Here is a 22,723-nt window from a genome sequence, read left to right on the forward strand (position 1 = left end):
TCCAGCTTTGAATGCAGAATTACTGACTTCCTCATAGACTTTTCTATGTTGTACACCACATTGTGTGAATTCTTTAAATTGTTGTGCAATACTCCAGCAAAGTAGAGTGATGTTTTTGTTTTGTAGATGAGGAGCTGAAGCACATGAAGATTAAACATATCCATTAATTCCAATTCCATTGTGAGGATTATAGGTCCTGAGCTTTGGTGTACAATCCTTTTTTGTTCATTGCAGATTTACAAATCACTTCTGTAAATTAAATGCCAGTATCTCAAGTTTGTGCCCAGAAAAGCTTGCAATTACTGCATACCTCTGAAAAGTGTGTTTTAAGCCAGTATGCATCAGCTGTTTTTAGTTAATCTTTAACATGGATCAGTTACATCTCTGCTTGTCCATTTTTGTGGGTTTTTTTTTTTTACTTTTCTGGGGTAGCTTTTAAGTCACTTAATTATGAAAAAATACTTCCATTTCCATCCTTCCTTTACCACAGAACTTTTCCTTTTACAGAGAACAGTGAATTACATGAATGACATAGATCCTATAAAATTTGTGTATGGTTATGTAAAGACTATGTAGTGCATATAGTGAAAGCCAATAAACTTGAATTGCTTTGACTACCCTCATGTTGTCCTTTTTTGAACTTAGTTCTTTGATCTTGCAATATAAAGTTATTTTCTTTTAATGTTTTGTATGAAAATTGCTTTCTACAGAAGAAAGAAGCAGCTAAAAAAGAGAGAAATTCTTTCATGTGGGTCTTACTGGGATCTGAGTTTCAAACCCCATGTTTGAAATCTTTATGCCACTTGCTCAAATACCAGTCATCTATATTTCCAATGGAGTACCTGTTAAGTCAGCTGTCGTACTGCCTGAGAACTGTCATGGGAAGGGGATAACACGCACACTTTTTTGCTGGCTCATTTTGGATCCTTGCAGCTATAAAAACATCTTGAAGTCTTGGATTTTGGTTCCATCCTCTGTATGCAGTTAAGCTCTGGTTCATGGTTGTTCTTGCCCTTATTTCTTCATCACAAGTTCTGACCCTTTTGCTCTCTTCTCTCCTTTCTTTTAATTTATCCTATTCAGAGTTTTCCTTTTCTTGTCCCACATCCCCAGAATACCATCAGTCCTCTTTCCAACACAGTGCCTGTCTATGACCCGAGAGTCCCCACTGAAGTCCCCAGTGTCCTGGCCCATCCAGTCATTATCTCTCTGTGTCTGATAGCCTAAATGCCTCCCCCTTTTCCTGTCACTTACCTGCCAACTACTCTTCCCCAGGCCATTATCTCCACCTTTAACTTTGCAAGTCTTGTTTGTCCTGTTTGGTTTTCTTAATATGTGCCCTGTGTTGTTTAATCGGCTTCTCTAGCTCTTCATATGGATATAGTCATCTCTCTTCTTTTCTGCTTTATTGTTTTCTACAGAGTTCTTTAACTCTTCTTTTTAATACTACCTTCCGATATGCCATGAGAGAATTTGTTCTCCTAAAATTTGTAAGTGGGAGGTACTCCAGAATTACAAAGGTATCCGTGTATCTACTCCTATGAATGCTGCAAGTTCTCATCTGCAGATCAAGTCTTGTTTGTAGGATGGTTAGAGGCTCAGATACAGCTTCCTAAGCTGGCAGTTGATGTAAGTGCTGTAATGTAAAAACAAATGAACAAAAAATTCCTCAATTAACTGGATTTGTTGGATGAAATCCTGGTTACATGGTGGATACAGTAATATAAGGTGTAGAATCTGCACCGTAATGCTGTCTTTCTCACCACTAGAGTGTGTGTGTGCCAAGGAATTTGTGAGGGCATTTTAAAATATTTTTACAGTTTTCCTTAGGCCACCTTTGCAAAAGGGTATTTATGATCATTGATTTTGCAAATAAGTCTTCTTAAAACTGCCATTTCTGTGTACAAATATTTCTTTGGGTTTTTGTTTGTTTGTTTATTGGAGTTTTTTAAAAAATAATCTTTAATGTGAAAGGTAGTTTGAAGTTTTCCTAATGAATGTCATTCCCTTCTTTTAAGGGAAATTATATATACTGTACAGTATCATGTAATTCTTCAGTTTTGAAAACTTTTCTGTAACAGAGTTAGATTATCCTGACAACCTAGAGTGGAATTCCTTGAAATTCAGCAGTAGTTAACAATACTTTAAAAGGTATCCAGCTGCTACCAGATTTGTAAACTGCTGTACTGATGTTTGCTATTTTTATCCATGTGGGTTTTATCCCAGATGTTTATTCTGTAAATAGTTACTGTTGTGTTAAAATGGTATCACTGTTATCTCTTCACTTTGTCAGATGCTTTTACAGATACAAAGGATTTTGAATAATCTTTTCTGTCTTACTTTGACAAAGCAATTTAAGATAGAAAACTTGTATTTTGTGTCATGGGATAAGAAGGAATGAGAGGTTACTCTTTAAATTGTCTGGAAGTCACTATAAGCAAAACTAAACTTCTAATTGCAATTTGTACTTTTTAGGGTTGTTTTTTTTCATCTAGCTTAGAAATAAAAAAACTTAGTATCTCTTTATCTTCAAAAGAAAATTGAAAGCAGCTTTTAAAAACTGGTCAGTCTGGCTTGTCTCTAAGGAACTGTTCTCTAACTTTCCTTATCTTATCAAGGAAACATTTGTAGGTGTCAAGAATTCTCTGAGTACATCTGAGTGTGTTTTGTTTTGGCGTATTACTTGTATCAGTTGCTTTTGCTGAAGAGTTATGTTTTTGTATTTCTGATTAGTTTAATGTAATTTTATTTCATTCTTTAGGTGCATATGTTAGCTGATCAGGAAGTATCATGTTAGAAATACATTTGGGGAGAAAAAGCAAAAAGAAGTTTGTTATAAATGTGATAAATTGAAATACAGAAGTTATGTAACTGGAGGAGCAATTGACAGTATTAATTAATTAAGCAATTTGAATTTGAGAGTAACCTGAAAATTATCTGTAATGTATAGTTTAAAATAAGGATGCTTCTCATGATTATACTGTGACTCAAATCCTTGCTGAATTAGTAGAGTAATGACAATAATGTAAATTCCCCACTTTTTTTGTTGCTGTTTGAATGGCTTTCCTGTTGTGCTTTGAATTTGTCTAAACCAGTTTTCTCAGCCTCAGGCAACATACTGTGCTCTTCTGTATGGAATAGCCTAGTTTGAGGCCCCATTCTAGCCTTTCATCCCTCAAATCAACTTGAAACAAAACAGAGAAAAGACTTTGTAAATCATTACCCAGCAATTTAATCAGAACATTCCTAGCAACTCGCCTTGGTTTCAGTATCTTCAGCTCCAAAGATGGGTTTTTCCAATAAGGATTTTATGTTTTTTATTAAGCAGCTCTGTCAAGGGGAAAAAGAGAAACTGTCTTCAAGTAACCATGCAAATTGCATGTAAACATTCCTTTCTAGGAACCTAAACCCATTGCAATCAATCAGGAGACATTTCTGTAATGGTACTTTGATGTCATGAATGTGTGTGTGTCCTTGTGTTTGTACACGAAGTGAAAATTCGGTTCTTTTTCACTATTTGCATTGTTGAGCTCTATTATGCCTTGGTGTTGGGTATTTTTCTAGCAGTAGCACTCTTTAGTTGTGTAAATCGAGGTTAGCGTAGTCATTAGTGTGGTTAGATAATCATAGTTTGATAGCACTTTGTATATATTTACATATTTTCTCTTTCACTTCTAGAATGATGTGTGGTACTGCCAACATAGACATCTTAAATCAGTAGACCTTAACAATCACCTGTCAAATAATGCACTCATGCTTTCTGCTGACACTGACAGTTCATGCCTCATTCATAGTTGAAAGATATTTCAGAAACAAGCACATGATCTGCAAGTCTTTTGGTAAAAGAATGCAAACAAATTAAGCACTATTAAAATATTTCATGGAATGGTCTCTGTGCTTGGCTTCTGCCTCACAACACCACGGAGCTGATGAAGCAGGAGTACCGCTCACAGTCTACTAGTAGAAGATACATATTGAACTCTTGCAGTGAAACGCACTTCCTATATATGGACTTTTCATTAAAAGCCACCTTGCAGTTTTGCTAGCAATCCAGCCTTATATGACTGACTTAGATTCCTGTAACAAATACTGAGGAGTTTCATGAAGGGATTAACAGTAGTTTACTTAGCAATAAATGAACCTGTTTGTTTGAGACCTTATTTCTGACAGGTCAGATAGATGGATCTGCCCTGTGAGCTGTTGGTGTTCTCCTCAACTGTCTATGGCAATTTTCTGAAGTATGATGGCTTAATTTAGGAGTATTGGAAATTCTCTAATAGCATGTTTTCTGGTTTTTTAAATTAAGCTGTATCACAGTAGCCAAATCTGCATATTCAATGGTCTTATAAAGTTTCTGCCTGAATCAGATGATGTATCTTTTTTTTTTTTATTCCTCACAAAGTTGGGGTTTTGTTTGTTGGGTTGGGTTTTTTTTTCATTGGGTTTTGGGGTTTTTTTTGTGGCATTTGCTGCAGCAGAGTTCTAAGAGCAAGTTTAATCAGAAACTTGGTTGGAGTTTTTTTGTTGGTGCTGGTTTGGTGGGGTTTGGGTTTACTGGTTTGGGGTTTTTTTAACTATATGCTAGATGTATTTGAGTTTTTAGTATCATCTGTACTGTTGCATTTCTGCCAGGTTAATAGTTTTTCAATTACTGATTTATTCTGTTCAGGTGGACAAACTTGTGATAGAACTGGAACAGAGCCGTAACCTTAGCAGTACAATTGTACACATTGACATGGATGCATTCTACGCAGCTGTGGAAATGAGAGACAATCCAGAGCTGAAGGAAAAGCCTATAGCAGTGGGATCGATGAGTATGTTGGTAAGGCCGAATGTCAAGCTAATACAGAAATCAGTTACATGAATCTAAAGCCTAATAAACCATACAGTAATAACATAATATGACACTGTTATATAGACAGTTTTTATAAGTGTGGAAAAAATGACAAAAATAATAGAGAAAACATGTCTTAGACTAGACCATGTAAGCTAGATTTTATTTTTCAATAAAAAGTGTACTGGTGAAAGTTTAAAGGATGTAAACAGATTGAAAGGGGGGGGGGGGGGGGGGCAATGCATAGAAACTCTTAGCCTTGTCAGTCTTTCCTGTGTGGAGATGTGTGACTAGAACTTGATTATTTACACTGAACTTCAGGAAAAACTTGATTACTGAACACTAAACTTATTTAATCTCTCCTAAGTCCACCTCAAATTACCATGCTAGGAGATTTGGTGTACGTGCAGCCATGCCTGGATTTATTGCTAAAAAGCTTTGTCCACATCTAACTATAGTACCATTAAACTTTGAAAAATACGGCAAAGTGAGTAAAGAGGTAAGTCTGAAAGTGCTCTCTAACCAAAAGTCAGTGTATCTGGTTTTAAACTCTATCAATACATCTAGTCCTAGATAATGTGAAAAGTGGTAGTTTAAATATTAAACTCTTCAGCGATGGGGCTTTGAATATAAGTTGAACATAACATTGGTGCTTTTGGGCACCTTTTGGGCAAGGAGGTGAAAAAGCATTGCATTCGCCCATCTTGCCATTTTAATGGTGCTGATAGATGTTCAAAACGGTATAGTGAGCTAGTGATACCACTTGAGCCTTATTATTCTTGAAACTTCAAAACCATGGAGCATAATCTAATTACTAGGAAGCTGCAAGTTCATAGGAAACATGGAGATAATAATTTCATACAATGCATAATCATAATTTCAACTGCTAATTACTGGAGAGAGAAGCAAAGAGCGTGGATTCTAAATGCAGATTCATTTGTCTTAAAAGAAGGAAGTTGAAATAACGAGCGAAAAATTAGGGAGAAAAAAAATCACATTTTGCTGTAATGGAAGTAATTTTACTTAGTGCCAGGAGAAATGAGAAAGGATACCCAAAATCCTGTTTAAAAAAAAAAAAAGAAAGAAAAGAAGATCTTTTGTAGGTCTTAAATCAGACTAGTACATGGCACAAGTCTCCTGATGTCAATAAAATTACACCAAGATTTATTTATTTTTTTATTTATGTATTTTTATGAAGCCTCAATCTCTTCACATAAATAAGGTAATTATTAATTTTGATCTTATTTTTCTTACTTCTGCTGTAAAAAAAGCATATATGAATATGAGTATTTCAGAACGGGTTTGAACTTGTTAAGGATCTTGGATTTCATGATACATATTTCATTTGTTGTTTGATTGAGGTAAAGTATTAAAGGTTCAGGTTGATTTGGCTTTTTAGTTACATTTTTCTCTTGGAATTTGGATTGAAAATATTTAAAGTTATTTCATTTTGTCATTAAAAGTTGAGCAGTGAATTCTATCTTTAATCAGTTTCAGAAAGATGAAGTACATGTGAACAAAAGTTGTGGTATCTAAGAATTTGACCAAAACTGATAGAGAAAACATGATGCATTCAAATTTTCCTCCTTGTTTAAAAAAAGAGGAGAAAAGGTAGAGATTTTATTTTGATCATTTAATTTATTATGTTGCCTTTTGGGAAGATGCACGTATCACTAAAGATTTTTTTAACAAGTTTTTCCTGTGGCATTAACCAGTGCTATAAAACATTGGCTATAATTTTAGTTTGAATGTAATTTAAAACTTAAGTGTTGGGGTTTTTTTAACCTTTGCATATGTGATGTGCACAGAAAGGTGCATCACCTCATGTGCTTTGCTGAGTTCCCAGGTCCCCAGAGTTTTATTCAGGTGGTTACTGCAGTGTCTGTGAACCTAATGCCTGTGGAGTCCTTGTACACTGATCTTAATGACCTCTGTAGTAAAATACACTGCTCGAAGTCTGTTTAGTTCTCACTTAACCATTGGTATCTTGCTACTTGTGAGAAGCAGTACTAGTAATTTTACAATAGAAATAAACAATTTGTTCTATAAATATCTTTAATATTGATTGGTCATCTTGAAGTTTCAGAGTAACTTTTTTCACCTCATAAGTATGTGTCAAGATCTGCTCTTACAGCAGCAAGCCTTTAAACTTTCACTATGTGTTTATCAAGGTTAGAGAAATACTGACCGAATATGATCCCAATTTTATGCCTATGGGCCTAGATGAAGCCTATCTGAACATAACAGAGCACTTGGAGAAAAGACTGAACTGGCCTGAAGATAAGAGAAGATTCTTTTTTAACACAGAAAGGACTACAGAAAAAGGTAAGCAAATTACTCTTTTTATGCAGTCACCTGACACTGAGGGGACAGATGGTTTAATTTAGGGATCCTTGGCAGAATAATGATGACACTAAACATAGTTAGAATTTAAGCTTTATTTTCTTAACAGGAAATTATATTAGTATAAGACAGAGTTTATTATTAGAATAACACAGGGTTTTTGAAAGCAGAATCAATGTAGTACAATCTATAAATAGCATAATACAGAATTTATAATACAACTTAACTTATAATTTCTAATCACTCCCTCCATCCTCAGAGGAAGCAGATGATGGTGGATGTGTCCCTGGCCACTGGGGGGTCCTGGTCTCACTGTCCAGCTGCAGTCCTGGTCCAAGTTTCCCCTTAGGACTTGTAACTGCTTGGTTTTACACACAGTGCTCTGGGTGCTGTTACGCTTCCCTGTTCTGTGGCAGGGTCATCAACACCACCGGGTTGGCCGGGTGCTTGGGACCTTGAAGGCCTGCAAGGAAGGGAGTAACCAGTCTGGTGCCCAGGAACCTTGAGGGCGGTAGGGAGGGGTAGAAGAAATCTGTTTGGTTTGTCTTCTTGGTGACAGGACCTTCAGGGCCTGATAAAGAGGGGAAAGGGAACGAGTACGTGACCCACTCGGTCCCAGGGAATGGCTGCTTGCCTCATAAAACAGCATTAGTTACGCTAACCACATTACCAGGGGTCGGGAGCAGGGGATACCGGTCAAACATGCATATACGTAAGCTTCAGATAAGCTGCACCCATTGAAAGTATAGATTCTTAAGTCCTTGCGTAATATGTCCTCCCATATACTCTCTACCTCTGATTTGTTAATTTACAGGTTAACTTCCTCTACTACTCACCCATGCATAAAAGGTGTGCTGCTAATGATTTGGACTTGAAGGATTTTTTTATTTTTTTTTAACTTGAGTAAAATGTGTGAAAAGTGGTACTAGGTTTACTAAACCCAAACTGAGTGGTTTAGGTGTGTCTTTTTCCTTTACAGTTCAACACGATAATTTTGCAAATAAGTAGTAATAATCTTATGACTTAAGGAGGTATAGAATAAACTTACTGTTCTAAAGGTTGTTTGTATTTTGCAAAGATGTTTCCTAAAATACTGAGTCCTGTACATCAGAAACATGAGAAATTGGCTGCAAAAACAGTGTGTGTAAGCTCTAGTTACATGATTATTTTACAAAACTAAAAATATATAAAGTAATGAACACTGCAGGAATTGCAGTAATGCTTAAGATATGAATGGATTTCGCTTGGCTCTAGAAGATGGAGTTGGAACCACATCCACAACTGTATACCCAATTGGGAATAATAAAACAGGAGGAGTCATACAAATGGTTGATTGGTACAAAACCTGCAAATTTATATTATAGGTATTCAGAAATTATCTAAATAGTCATTAAGAGGATAATCAAGGATACACTACTACTGAAAAACATTGATAGAATAGAAAGAAACAAACTGGCATAGTCTTTACAAAATGAGTATCACTGATGTGTAGCCATGTGCCTCTTCATACTTCTCTGATATCTTTGCTCTTCGGAAACACAAACAAGCACTAAGAATGTGAAACCATAGTAGTAAAGTTTGTAAAATCAGACAAGGGCTGCTGACATTATTTGTTTTACCATGACTGCAGTTGAAAACAGGAAGCTGACCAGGCTGATGGTTCTAGAACCAGATATTCCAGAACGCTAATTTTCTTTGGAGACATTGAAAAAACTTCTGCAAAAGATTTTTATTTCCACAAGAAAAGGGAGTATCTGGCCTTCAGTGTGATATGAAACAAAAATAATGCCAAAATTTTGATGGTTTTCTGCTGCTACAGCAACAGGCCATTAAACCTTATTGCTTTTCTGGAAGTTGTCCAGTGTCTTAGCCAATTCTTCCAATCTCAGCCAAGCTCAAATCATACTAAGAAAAAAGCAGTTATGAGTCTCCTTTCTTCAAACAAAAAAGCAAAAAAAGCAGTGCAATTGCTTTGGCTAAATAATTATATATTTTTTCCAAACAGAAAAAAAAAAACCAAAAACCTGCTAATGAATTCCCTTCAGCCACTGCAGAAGGAAATCAATAAAGTGTATGTTTTATATGGATGGATTAATTGTTTGTGTTTCTATCTAACATACGTAAAGATAATATAAATATGTCTGCCATATTTAACGAAGGTGGATACTCTTCTTCACCGGTACTGTTTGAAGACAACACACTTCTGATGGATGACCACCCTGTACAAAGAGATCAATCAGTGGCAAATTCGGTTGTCTTTGGAACTTCTGCAGAGGAAGTTGTGAAGGAAATTCGCTTTAGAATTGAGCAGAAAACTCAACTGACTGCTAGTGCAGGTATTCAGACTAATAATAATAATAATAACAATAATAATAATAATAATGCTTTGTATTTCCACGATGTCTTCTACTCTAATCTCAGAGGGCATTAATTAAGAAACTAGCATTGCCACAGCAATCTCGTGCTGCAGAAAAATATGCTCTCTTTGCAAGTCTGCAAAGGCTGACTTTCAAGTGTTTCAAGATATCTTATGGCTATCAAAGCAACTCCTGTTTTGGTTGTTTGGGTTTTTTTAATCATAGAAACAATTACATCATATTTTTACTTATTTCTTCTTGAAATACAAGTAGTGTGGAAGAATGAGCAGTGCACGCAGGAGCTAATCTTAGCACTGGTGGTTGTGGGTTTAGTGCTTCATGTAAATTGTTTTTGTAAGCCAGTGGTCATAGTGAAATCTGTCACTGGTTGCTAAATTGCTGTTAGTTCGAAGAGCAGATCCATATTATTAAGTATTTCTAACAGTTCTCCACACTGTTCCTTGCTCAAGGCAGTATCAAAATTCATTAAAAAGCTAGTTCTCAGTTAAGTAAATATGTGTTGAAGTTAATAAACTATTCACTACCTTTAAAATATTTACCATTCAAGTTTCATGTCTTTTGACTTCAGGCAACCTACCTGTAAGTTTCAACTCTTTTGATAATAATCTGGATTAGGTCACTAAAAAAAGTGTGTGTCCCTGCCATTCCTAGTTTGGATGCCATCCGAACTGCTTTGTGAACCAGGGCAGTGAGGCATCAGGGAGTGCTGAGCTTTATGAAGCAGATGTGGAAGGCCAGGGAAGTGTTGAATGTAAGCAGAGGTAAAGGAACAGCTAATAGGAAGAAGCAGGATGAGACCCCCCTCCCATGTATGGTATCTCATGAGTGGTTACAAAATAATAATTTGTCTTCCTAAGGGTAAGTTAGTGTTTAGAAAACAGGTGTGACTTTTATAAGTCCATCAGGGATGTTAAGCCCAAAAATGAAAAAGTTAGAAGGCTAATTGAAGAAATACTGATAATCAATAATAAATAGAATTACTTCTACCATTTTGAATAATACATTATATCAGTAAGCAAATCAAAATTTAGACCACTAGGTCTCTAACGCAGAATAATTCGATTTTCTTGCTAAACCTATTCCAGAGCTCATTTGTAAAAACAGTTACTTTGATAGAAAACAGCAATCCCTCCTCATCCCTACCAGTGTCAGTGGAAAATATATATATATTTCTAAATGATTACATAGCAGTGGTAGCCCATAAAAGACTTTAATTTGGTAATTTTTTGTCAAAATTAATTTAGTCTTTTCGTTGAAATACAAGGAAGAAATATCTCCTTCTCATTAAGAGTTCATTGTAACTGCCGTTATAAACATCTCCTTTTGTCTTTCCATAATCACCATCATGAAGTCATTCAATCATGTAACTAATGTTATTTTTAAACACTTGGTATTTAACCCCTAATGACTGATTAGTGCATGTTGTGTTACCCTGACTATCTTAAAATAGTAGGTATACTTTACCTGGTGCATATGTTATATTTAATCTACCACATGTACTTACGTTCTCACATGTCTATGACAAAATTTTTTTGCAGAATTCCAGCAAATCTGTTTATGGATTATTGTCATGCTTTTGCTTATGTGTAGTCTTTGCCAAATGTGTAAGCTACTCCTGTGCTTTTAAATACTGGACAGTTGAAATGAAACATTGTCTTGTATTTTTTAAAAATATGGAGTTTGTTTCTTTGTTTTTAAGGAATAGCACCTAATACAATGTTAGCAAAAATGTGCAGCGACCGTAATAAACCTAATGGGCAATGCAGAGTTGCTCCTGAGAGACAAGCAGTGCTAGACTTCCTAAAAGATTTGCCTATTAGAAAGGTAAGAGATACCCTGACATTTACTATGCAATCATGTATGTTCCATACGTTCTAAAAGCAAGATATCTACTGAAGATAGGTACTTTTCTAGGTAATTTGCCCAGTTGTGTTTGATTTAAGTTGTTCATGGTATTGGATCTGCAAATGGAAAGTTTCCAGCATAATGATACTTAGTCTTTTTTCAGGTGCCAGGTATAGGAAAAGTGACTGAGAAGATGTTAAAAGCCCTTGGAATTGTGACTTGCTCAGAACTCTACCAGCAGAGGGCACTGCTTTCTCTTCTTTTTTCAGAAGCATCTTGGCGTAATTTCTTGGATATTTCCCTTGGTTTGGGTTCAACACATTTGGAAAAGTAGGTGTGGGTTTTTTTCTCCTGCGTTTACATTTTTCTAAATTTTTCCTTCTGTATGTTACATACTGTACATTATGAGACATATTTTATTGACAAATATGAAAATTTGTCTTGTTTAATATATTTTAAAAGATCTCTGATATCTGTTATTGTTATACTTACGGCTAAGGTACACACAACAGCCAAACATTAAAAAGCAAAAGTCTGTACACCTGTGTCTAATATACGAGTACTGTGTTCAGCACTGGGGCCCTCAACATAGGAAAGACATGGACCTGCTCAAGCACAAAGATGATCAGAGGGTTGGAGCATCTCTCCTATGAAGACAGGTTGAGAGAGTTATAGCAGCCTTCCAGTACCTAAAGGGGGCCTATAAGAAAGCCAGAGAGGGACTTTTTACAAGGGTATGTAGTGATAGGAAAAGGGGTAGTGGCTTTAAGCTGAAAGAGGATAGGTTTAGGTTGGGTATAACAAAGAAGTTCTTCACTGTGAGGGTGGTGAGGCACTGGAGCAGGTTGCCCAGAGAAATTGTGGATGCCCCATCCCTGGAAGTGTTTAAGGCCAGGTTGGATGGGGCTTTGAGCAACCTGGTCAAGTGGAAGGTGTCCCTGCGCATGGCAAGGAGTTTGGAAGTAGATGATCTTTAAGGTCCCTTCCAACCCAAACCATTCTATGATTCTATGAAATCCAGAAAGTCTGTCAGAGAAGTTGTGCATAAGCGTGTATCAAGAAATCAAGTCAGTATCATTTAGGATAACCTCATAATTACTAAAATAGCTAAAGAGAAATGAGTTATCTGAAGCAGAGGTGTTCAGTCCTGTTTCTTCTATAAAACCAATATACGTTCATTGGGTTTTATTATTATCTGATTGTAATGAAAATTGCATTGGTATCTGATCTTCTCTGGTAGTAAATTGTCATATTTCTAATGAAAGTAAGTGAAGTTTCTGTATCTCCTATTGTGTTTATGTACATATTTGTAATATCAACTTGTGAATTTGCTGGAATAGAACTGAAGATTTTATATCCTTCTTCATATCTATTCCTTCACAGCTCATACTACTTCAATGGCTTTTAGCCTCCTGTTTGGGAGGGAAGAAATCAGGCTTACTAGTGAATACATCTTTTCAATAATATTTGTCATTTCTAAGCCTGTCCTGGATACAAACATGGAGCACTTGTTCTTAAAAAGAAAACATAGCATTTTGCTGTTTGTGTAACCAAGAGTCTTAATTTAGGATTGAGTCCTTTCTTTTAAATATTCCTTCCTTAAATACCCTTCTAGCCTTCGCAACGTGCTGAAATTCTATTTAAAAATGGCTTGACAATGATTTGGTTTCATTAGGAGTTCCAAAGTGTCTTACATACTTCCAAAAGTCCTATTCTGTATTTTTTCTGTTACTTCTCTGACAGTAATAGATCTTCCATTTTTTCCATTTGACTACAAAATAATATATACAGTTAGCAGTTTGTAGACCAGTAATGTGCTAGCACAAGTCTTTTGAGTTGGTTTTTTTATTATTTTCAGAAGTATGTTGACTTGAAACAAAATATGTGGTAAGATTGACTTTAGAAAGGTGACTTGATAAAAGATAAAATGCGGGTTTCCAAATATTTGTTTCTTTTAAGCAACCTCAAATGGTCCTTTAATAATTGGTGCACTCTTTCCCTTTATTCAACCTGTTTAGGTATACAGGGTGGGAAATCTCACAGTAAGTTAAAAAAAAACAAACTAAAGGAGCATTTCAAAAGCCAAGATTATCATTGTGAAGTGGAACACATTTTTAATGGTGTAGTCTAAGAAATTTATTTCTTGGTCTTGTTTTTATTAGCACCAACTTCATATCAGTGATTTTAGTGTGAAGAAAGCAAGCCCTTAACATACCAACACCTGAGTCCTCAGTAAATGGTTCATCTTATGGTCATTGTCTTTGACCACTGTCTTTTAGGAAAATCTGAGGATACCAAATTTATAGTTTCCAATACTTACAAACAGAAGAAAGACCTAAAAAGAAAATGCTCTGAGGAACTCCTTATATGGAGAAGAGTTGTTAAAGGATGCCTAATTAAAACCAGAAATAAACAAACAAAAAAAGCCTTAACAGATCACCTTTAACATGGGCAGTAATTTAGACAGAAAGCAAACTAATTTCTCAGGTAAACAAATATCTCAAATATACATAGTATGTTTAGGAGCAGTGCTTCACAGTTATAGCTAGGTGAGACAGCCTAGGATTTGTAGTTAGTTTTGTTTTTAAATAAGACTCCTCCTGATAAGGGAGGGGAATTTTATTAGGGATTTTTGGTTGGTTGGTTGGTTTTTTACAAACTGTTTATTTTTATTGAAGTCTATGTCTAATACATGTGTTTACTTCATCTACAGTAGCTTCAGGGTTTTTTTTAAAAAATTCTCCATTTTGCATTCACTTAAACTTGATGTACAAGATTTGTAGAAAAAGTTTAACATCTAGATTTTATAGAAGAGACTGCTGTTAGTTATTGAAGCATGATTGGTTGACTCAGAGTTTATTGAGAAGATAACAGTTCTAATTAAACTGAGTATAATAAATTGTTCTTCTTTTTAAAGGGATGGAGAAAGAAAAAGTATGAGCACTGAAAGGTATGCCTCTTCAATATTGAAAAAAAATACATTAATCACTAAACCTACTTAATGCCAACTAGTGTATACTTTTGTTAGTCATATAATTTCATTCTGTATTTATACGTGTTAAAAAACCACATATACAACAAGCTCACTAAGTCAGATTCAAGCTTTCATTGGGTTTTTTTGCCTTGGATTCAGAATATTGTGGAGGTACTTTTGTCAGTTTGTGTGTTCTCTTTACTTATCATCTGATTCTCCAATGCCTTTAATGCATCAAAGTGGTCTTTAAGCCATAATATAGAGTAGAAATATATAAGGGCTTGAATTTTTTTTATATGTTCCAGTTTAATGTCATTATCAGTCTAGTAGCCTGCAGTCACATGCATAGGAAGCATAGCATAAGGTAGACTTGCAAACCAGACCATAATTTTGCATGGTTAACTAAAATTGGTTACGTTTCCTAACTTTTAACTTTTTACCAGTGTAAAGTTCCTTAAGAATGTGGTGTATGTCATTTCTAACAGTTCGCTTTTTAAAAGGAAATACTGCAAGGAGACTCTGTAGAGCACTGTAATAATTAGCCCTACCCTCATGTGTTGTCTTTTCTTAGAAAAGAAGATAAGAAAAGATTCTTATTCCTATTGAGACTTAATAGTTCTGGGCAGCTTAAGTAAGCTCCATAACATTTGGTACCACCAGAGCCGAGAAATTTATGGCTGTAGTCTTGTGCTGGTTTGCAGACAGACAGATAATCCGAGTAGCCTATTTTACCTTTCTGCTTTTCTTTCTTCCTTCTTTTTTCCCTAAGGGAAACAGTTTTAGACCAGAGATGTCAATGGGTTGCTGAGATAATGAAACTAATTTTTAGCGGGGGGGGGGGGGGGGGGGGGAGGGAGGGAGGGAGAGATGGGCCTGAAATAGCATTCTCTGTCCTGCCCCTTCCAAACTTGGGAACTTGGGACTTTCACGGCTTCCCAATCACTGCAGCATTGCCATGCTGTAAACCACTGCAGCATTGCCAGGATAACATTGCGGCTGTAAGTTTTGCTTCCCACTTCTCTTTAAACCACTACTAACTGAAGGTTGCCTTTCCTCTCACTTTATTACTAAAAAGCAGATGCACAACAAAAAATAATACTATAATTCCCCTGCTAAGAAGCTTTAGCAAAGGCAGTTAGCAACATTTTTGGCAGAAAGATAGTTTTTCCTCCTCTGAAGCTAGACATAATTATCCTAGCTGGCATCTTTTTCTTAGCATCTGCATTATTTATTTCTGATACTTGGCTCTGATGTTGACTTTCTAATCCCTTCTTTCTTCTGATGTTACACAGCACTGTACAAAGGAGATTAAATACAAATAACTTGGCTGGCTCCATGAATTCAGTTGGTGTTAGTATTCTCTCTTGCAAATATTTAAGCATTAATGACCTTAAATCTGATACATTTTCAAATAGTGCATGAAAATTTGAAAGTCAAATTATTTCATTATTTGAAGGGCTTTGCAAACATTTTGAAAAACATAAGTCTGCACAAATCTTTCTGTATAATATTTGTATTAATATTAATTTTTCCTTGAAGAAACACTCAAACCTATATAACCTTCTTCTGATGTAGTTTTGTTTAACCATACAAAAAATACTTTTAGATGGCAGCCACTGAACAAATTCTAGGTTTCATACTGAAAAAAAGATCATATCTTTATCTCAGAACATTCAGTGAAATAAACACAGCAGAAGACCAGTACAGCTTGTGTCGAGAACTCTGCAGAGACCTTGCCCAAGAGCTACAGAAGGAGGGACTTAAGGTATTTATATTATTCTCTCTTTACTTGCAAAAAGGCAACACTTTGCACTCAAAGTTATTAAATGCAGTGTTAGTGTGAATGCTTTCAGCAGCATCATATAGCATGCAAGCTATCTTTAGAAGTCTCCATTCTTTAATTTGTGGATGTTTAGAATGATTTAGGTAGCCTTTCGATATTGTTCAGATGGCTATCTAGTAATATGCATGGAAAAAATTAAACTAATTAACCAAGTTATTTAGCATATAAACATTTTATGCTAAAAGCAATGTTTATAACCAAATACTAGAGTTGATTGTCTGTGAGCTGTACTTTGGTCAATCATGTAATAATAATGTATTTAAAACACTGTGTTTCTGTCCTGTATTCATACAGGATCCAGTCAATAGCCAGTAGTGTAGTTTAATAAGTTTACATGTCCCAAACTTGCTGACAAGTTATTCATACCATTCAACAGTATGAATGGTAGGAACAGTCCCTGTATTCCTTCTCCCCAAATTTCTATTTATTATCTAGAAATAATAGTGCATATTTTCTATAGAGGTCTTTATGGTAAAGTAAGGAATAACGCTGAAGGCCTAAAAGAATTGTGATTAGTCTTCTTCAGCAATGAAAGATTGTCTCAAAAGATGACAGGTTGAAAGGGAAATCAGCTAAGAAGGACAAAGGGATAAGTTTACAAAGGCACCAAAATAAGAGGAGTGCCATTTATTTACCTTTAAATGGACACTCTAAATCACACAAACAGTTTAGGTGTTGCCAGGGGAATATCTGTGCCAAACACAGATGTTGTGTGTATGGTTCTGATAGCACCATGCAGGAGGAAGGAAGTTTTCAGTGAATCCTTAATTGGATATCACTTAGGCATCCTTAGTAGCTTTTCCAGCAAAGTTAAGATATCTGGCACTGAAAGTTTCCAAGGGAGGAAATAATTTTTTGTACACAGCGTAGAAGTTGTGACTGTAGCCAGATCATGAAATCTATTGAACATGCACTGGTGGCAGATGGTCTGCTGGGAACCATAGCCAAATGGCCCAGTTCAGAGAATTCAACTTTGGCAGCAGTTTAGGAGCAAGTGCAGAATCTTGCAGACAAATTCTTGCCAATGCCCCTTGCTGTACACAGATAAGCACAAAGTCTTGACTGTGGATTTAGGGCCTTTATATAGATGCTACGTAATAGGTGTTTCTGTGCCATATATGACATGCTTAACCTTTTTTTTTTTTTCCTTCTTTTTTTTTTGCCTAGGGTAAAACTGTTACCTTGAAGCTAAAGAATGTGAACTTTGAAGTGAAAACAAGAGCTTCAACTGTGCTGTCTTCTGTTTCTACCGAGGAGGAAATATTTGCTGTTGCTAAAGACTTGTTAGGAACAGAAATTGATAGTGTTGCTCCTCACCCTTTACGGATAAGACTTATGGGTAAAAATTTCAAACTCATTCTTCATTTTCAGAGTTAGATCTTGTAGTGTATCAAAGTAATAGACTGTACTTTGATGTAAAATCAGTGTAAATGGATTTATCCTTTCTCCATTACCCTGGTAGTTTTTCCAAAGTGAAACAGGTCTGAATTGCTGAACGGTGACTCAGGAATGTTATACTAATTTATGCTGTACTTTTCCTACCACCTGTTATCCCTGGAACAATATATACATCGGCATGAGAGTAGAACCTTAACACGTAGCAGTGCTTAATTCTGCTGCCTTAGAAGAGCTTTTAAATCTGCTTTGCACCACAGCAACAGGGAGTTTCTGTCCATAACCTCTTTCAGAAACAAAGGCTTTAAGTAAAAGTGCTTATAGATTTGAAGATGCTATGTTCCACAAGAAACTTGAAAATTCCTGTCAAAAGTAAACTCCATGTTTTGATTCTAAGACCCATGTGTTTCAGGTGCTTAAACATTCTGCTTGAACCATTCAGTGATATATAAAACTTATTTGTCTGTGGTATTAGAATATGCTGAAGAAAAAAATATTTTGGCGGGGAAACATTATGCAAAGTCTCTTTCAGACTGAATTCTATATAACTTTATTAAGTTTATAGCTTCGTGTTATGGTGCAATCAGTTAAAACTTCATGCATATTGAAATTCATACGGTTGGGCAAGTGTTCAGGGCTGATAAAATTGTATGGACCTTGTGATCCATTGTTGGCATTTGCATGTAGTAAAGCCTCCATTTAGAGATACAATGCACCTTTATTGAGTGGATGTATACCTCAAAAGGTGTTAATTAAGAATCAGTATTAAGTTTTCATAAAATTGGTATTACAAGTTTGTTTTTCATCATTAGGTGTACGAGTATCAGGATTTCTAAGTGAAGAAGAGAAGAAGTACCAGCAAAAAAGCATTACAAGTTTCTTAAAATCAGGAAAAGAAATTAGTTTTCTTAGGCTTCATGCAGGGAAGTCCAACCCAGAATGTTTCACGAAAAATTCAGAAGCATCTCCCAGAGGGAGTTTCTTTGATAAGAAGCGAGCTGCAAGGCAACTAAACAGTGAGAATCCTCCAAATGAAACTGTAGGTAAGCAGCTCTTTCATGACAAGAAATCATCAGCACATTTTGTTGAAGAAACAAAGAAAGTAACAGACTTACAGAATTCTAATGTGTGTAAGATCTTCACCTGCCCCGTTTGCTTTGAGGAGCAAAGCAGCAATAATTTGGAAGAGCTTAATAGGCATATTGATGAGTGCCTCAGTGGGAGTCTTGTTAAAGATACCATGGAAATACCCAAGAATGACAATTCGAGAGAAAGTACACTTAACTTTCTTCCACAAATTAAAAGTGAAAATGTTGATGAATGTCAAAATAAAGTGGATCAATTAGCAGGAACAGACCAGTCTGCAAGTACATCTGACAGCTGTACTAGCAGTAGCACAGAAAAATTCACTCATATAATATCTGATAAACCTCACAGAGAAAGACAGCCTAGCAATCTCAGTGACATTGCTAGAAACGTGTGTATGAAACAGTGTCTCTTACCCAAAAGAATTTCAGAAGACAATGAAGACCATTTTGAAAAGACTGAACACACAGAAGAAACTAGTTCCTCCTGTTTCGTTGAAGCCAAAGGAGACAGTGTTCTTGTTTGTCCAGTTTGTAATTCAGAACAGAAAACCAACAGTCTTGTGTCATTTAACAGACACGTGGATGTCTGCTTAAATAAAGGCCTTATCCAGGAGCTGACAGAAAAAAAAGATTTTCCTACTAAGACTTATAATATGGAAAACTCAAATAGAGTTGGTGAGTATGCACATTAGGGTATATTTGATTATTCAAATTATCTGCTTGTACAATTAAAATAATTTGGAAGTGGTATACTTTGAACTTTTCAGGGCTTTGAGATTTTTGTAACTAGTTCATTTGAGTAAGGCCTATGTAAGAGTGAACATTCTTACTTAAAAAAAATCAAATCAGTTTTCATGACAAACTGTATTTATAAATGTGCTGGTAGTTAGACAGTGCATTCTCATTTGCCACAACGGTGACATAGGAATTACCGCTCATTTCTGTAAATTGCATGTTTGCTACTCCCGAACCATGTTCAGAAAGTTGTTTGTAAGGCAACTGAGATTTAAGCAAAAATCAATGCAAACATCTTCGACCTGGATTGTTTCAGAGATTCAGTTGACAGAAAAGTTCCATTATGTAAACTGCTGGCAAAAACAGAGAGGTGGGGAACTAAAGCATAAAGGCAAGAACTTGCAAGCCTGGTTTACAGCTAATAAAATATATTGCATAACTGCACCTGTAACATGCCAAACCAGTAGCATATTTACTCAAGTAGTTTCTGGTTTTTATGAAGAGTTAATCTTTGGCCAGATTAGAGCACATGTGCAGGTAGTTGTATCTGCTTAAAGTACTTTGTCCCTAATCTAGCTTGTGAGATTTATAAGAGGAAATAGACTGCTAGTGTGTTAGAATTATCAGAACAAGATTAAGACTTCAATATGAATCTTTTACACAGAAAATTTTATAAGCAGTACTGTTATATACGCAAACAGGCTTTGTTTTAAATGAACACTTGCTGTTGGCAAAGATTCTTGCCCCCCACACCCCAGTGGGTAAAAAATTTAAAAATACAGTTTTCAACAGCCACCTTGAAAATCAACTATGTTATGCTGAAATATTTCTGAAAACTACAAGGTTCAAATTAATCCGTTAGAACTCAATAAACTAAAGGATTTTTGTTTTTCTCTTTTTAAAATGTTAATATAAACTACAGTACTCAAACTGCAGATAATAAAATGTTATCTGCTTAAGACAGATTAAATTTAGTTATGTTAAAAAAAAAAAAGCAGCTTTACCCAAAACTGTTCTTTTAAAACTTCTACCATGTATGTAATTTCTGAAGCATTTTTTCTTTATTAAAGTAATTAATTTTGATTGTTTCCAATTACTTTTCAGGAGGTTTAATCAGAGGACAGCAATGCACAAATCCATCACAAGGAACAAAAAGGTAAGGATTTTCTAGGAACTTGAGTACACAACTATTTTAAAATAATAAAGTTTAGAAAAATACTCAGTGTTGTAAAATTCATGTAGGTATGCATTGTGTATTTTAACCTCTTACTGGTGTTTTTTTGTTTCTTTAACTTTAGGTCTGGACTAACAACTTCACAGTCAGTATCAAAAAAAGCCAAGTCGAGCAATTCCAAAAATACAATTGATATGTTTTTTAAATGACTGTGTAGCAACATATTCTATATGAAGTATTTCATAGTGTTTAATTTAGCAAATTAAACATTAATTTATTTACCAACAATGCAAATTAATTTAGCATTATTGGTAGGCTGGATTCAGGTGCCTGTCACTTTGGAGCCATTGTATGTCTGTGCAAAAAGAACATGAAGTTTGAGCTAGCGGAGGAGGTACAACTGAGGTAATTTTTTGGGTTGTTTTTTTTTTTTTTTTTTTGAGAATAATAGTTTTTTTCCCAGTTGTTTCCAAGAATCAAAATTCACTAGCGCTTTGACTTTGTTTATATTGAACATGTGGAACTTTGTTAAGAGTCCCGAGCAGCCTCATGAATTCTCTCCGCTGTTCAACAAAGAGAACAGGGAGATTAGAGCTGCCATTGAACAAGCCTGTAGGGCAAGCTCCCTAGAAAGCAGGAATCGTTAGCTAGGGTGCCATGATGTGCTTTCTGTACTTCCCACACCTCACCTGCCATCTTCTCTGTTGGTTTTATCGGCCATGGTAGCCATAGTAGCTCAGGCTGACACTTCCTTGGACAATTCAACACCAAATTTAATTGTTGTATTAGCTGTGTGATAACAAAGAAGAGCTGAATTGCTTGATTTCAGCTGATGAACGTCTGTTTTCTCATTGGACGCAAAAATTTATTGGTGTCACAATTTCAAAGGAAAAGAGCAAGAATTTAGAGCACAGTCAAGCTTTCATTGTTGTCACTGAAAATTAACTCACTAACAGTTGACGGACCAGCCCTGAAGGACTCATTGTGATGAGATACAGGATGACTTCACTGGTTTAAAAAATATTAGTAAACCTGTTGATGAGAGAAGGATTCCTCCAGGTTAGTCAGACAAATGCTGTTCGATCGTTGGCCTTTCCAAAGAGACTGAGAACTTCAGTTTTATTCACAGTTGTGAAATTGTTACTGCTCAGTAGCACTAAATTTATTCTGAATAAAAGGTGTCATGGTGCAATAATAATATGAATCATGTGCAAATATGCAAGATGCTGAACCTTCTTGTTTACCTATCTTTCTCTTTAGAAGTGTTTTGTGTTTCTGAATAAATGATATTTTATGAGTGCATATGTGGAAGGAGGAAGTTGTAAAGTGCAAATATTTAAAATATCCTGTTTAGATTTTTTTCTCTTCACACCAAATTGCTTAAATGTAGACATTTTATTATAATTAAATATTTATCAGGCAAATAATTTATGATGACAGCATATTTCTTGTAAGTTATACAAACAATGTCAAATCCTGTATGAAATATAAACTGCTTTTTAATTGCAAAATCTTTAAAATAAGTGGCTACTGTAGATGCTTTTGTTTTGTTGCTTAACTGTATTGGAAGTATGTGGGGGTTTGCTTGGTTTTTAAACAAACAAATGTGTACCTGATATGTTTTAGATTCCCAGGCTAAGTCCAGAATGTGCTTTGTTGTTTCCAAACTTGCTGGAACGATTTCACCATCTCTACCTGCTCATGTGTTTGTTTGCCAGATGCCACTGTACCCACAGGTCTGTCATTTGAATTCATGTCAGTGCTCTATTATCTGCTTTGGACCAAATCAGCTGGACTAGTTCAGACTGTGTAAGCTGACTCAGTTAAATTTTTCTAAACCAGGTCAGTGAGCATTCAGCATGAGCTATTCTGTTGACAGAGGTGGGAGCTGGAAACTTTTGGTAGGAAAGACATAAAAGAACCAAGGGAACAATGACTTAAGCTACCACTGCTGTTTAGAAAGTGAACACCTGTCCCTTTATTAGTTTGTATCTGTCTGATTCAATGAAGTGTAGAATCTAAGTATTACCTTCTCATTGTGTGTATTTCTTTAAAATTAGTATTTTTACATATGCATTTACTTAGAACAAAGTAAACTACTAAAAATGCTTGAA

General features: G+C 35.5%; 1 protein-coding gene across 4 annotated transcripts in view; it reads left to right on the forward strand.

Annotated features, from left to right (window-relative positions):
- Window positions 1-21,904, forward strand: part of POLK (DNA polymerase kappa) — a 36,986-nt gene extending 15,082 nt beyond the window's left edge. For 3 of the 4 annotated variants that reach the window (XM_049794993.1, XM_049794994.1, XM_049794992.1), the window contains exons 4-15: window positions 4,670-4,822; window positions 5,202-5,333; window positions 7,006-7,159; window positions 9,337-9,513; window positions 11,255-11,379; window positions 11,564-11,730; window positions 14,318-14,350; window positions 16,043-16,139; window positions 17,385-17,556; window positions 18,425-19,375; window positions 20,540-20,591; window positions 20,734-21,904. In XM_049794993.1, the coding sequence (XP_049650950.1) occupies window positions 4,670-4,822; window positions 5,202-5,333; window positions 7,006-7,159; window positions 9,337-9,513; window positions 11,255-11,379; window positions 11,564-11,730; window positions 14,318-14,350; window positions 16,043-16,139; window positions 17,385-17,556; window positions 18,425-19,375; window positions 20,540-20,591; window positions 20,734-20,818 (2,298 nt within the window). In that variant the 3' untranslated portion in view covers window positions 20,819-21,904. The remainder of the gene's footprint in view (window positions 1-4,669; window positions 4,823-5,201; window positions 5,334-7,005; window positions 7,160-9,336; window positions 9,514-11,254; window positions 11,380-11,563; window positions 11,731-14,317; window positions 14,351-16,042; window positions 16,140-17,384; window positions 17,557-18,424; window positions 19,376-20,539; window positions 20,592-20,733) is intronic. The other variant, XM_049794995.1, reaches the window with a different exon arrangement.
- Window positions 21,905-22,723: the final 819 nt, after the last annotated feature.

Source organism: Accipiter gentilis, chromosome Z, assembly GCF_929443795.1.
Source record: "Accipiter gentilis chromosome Z, bAccGen1.1, whole genome shotgun sequence".
NCBI classification, from domain to species: Eukaryota; Metazoa; Chordata; class Aves; order Accipitriformes; family Accipitridae; genus Astur; species Astur gentilis.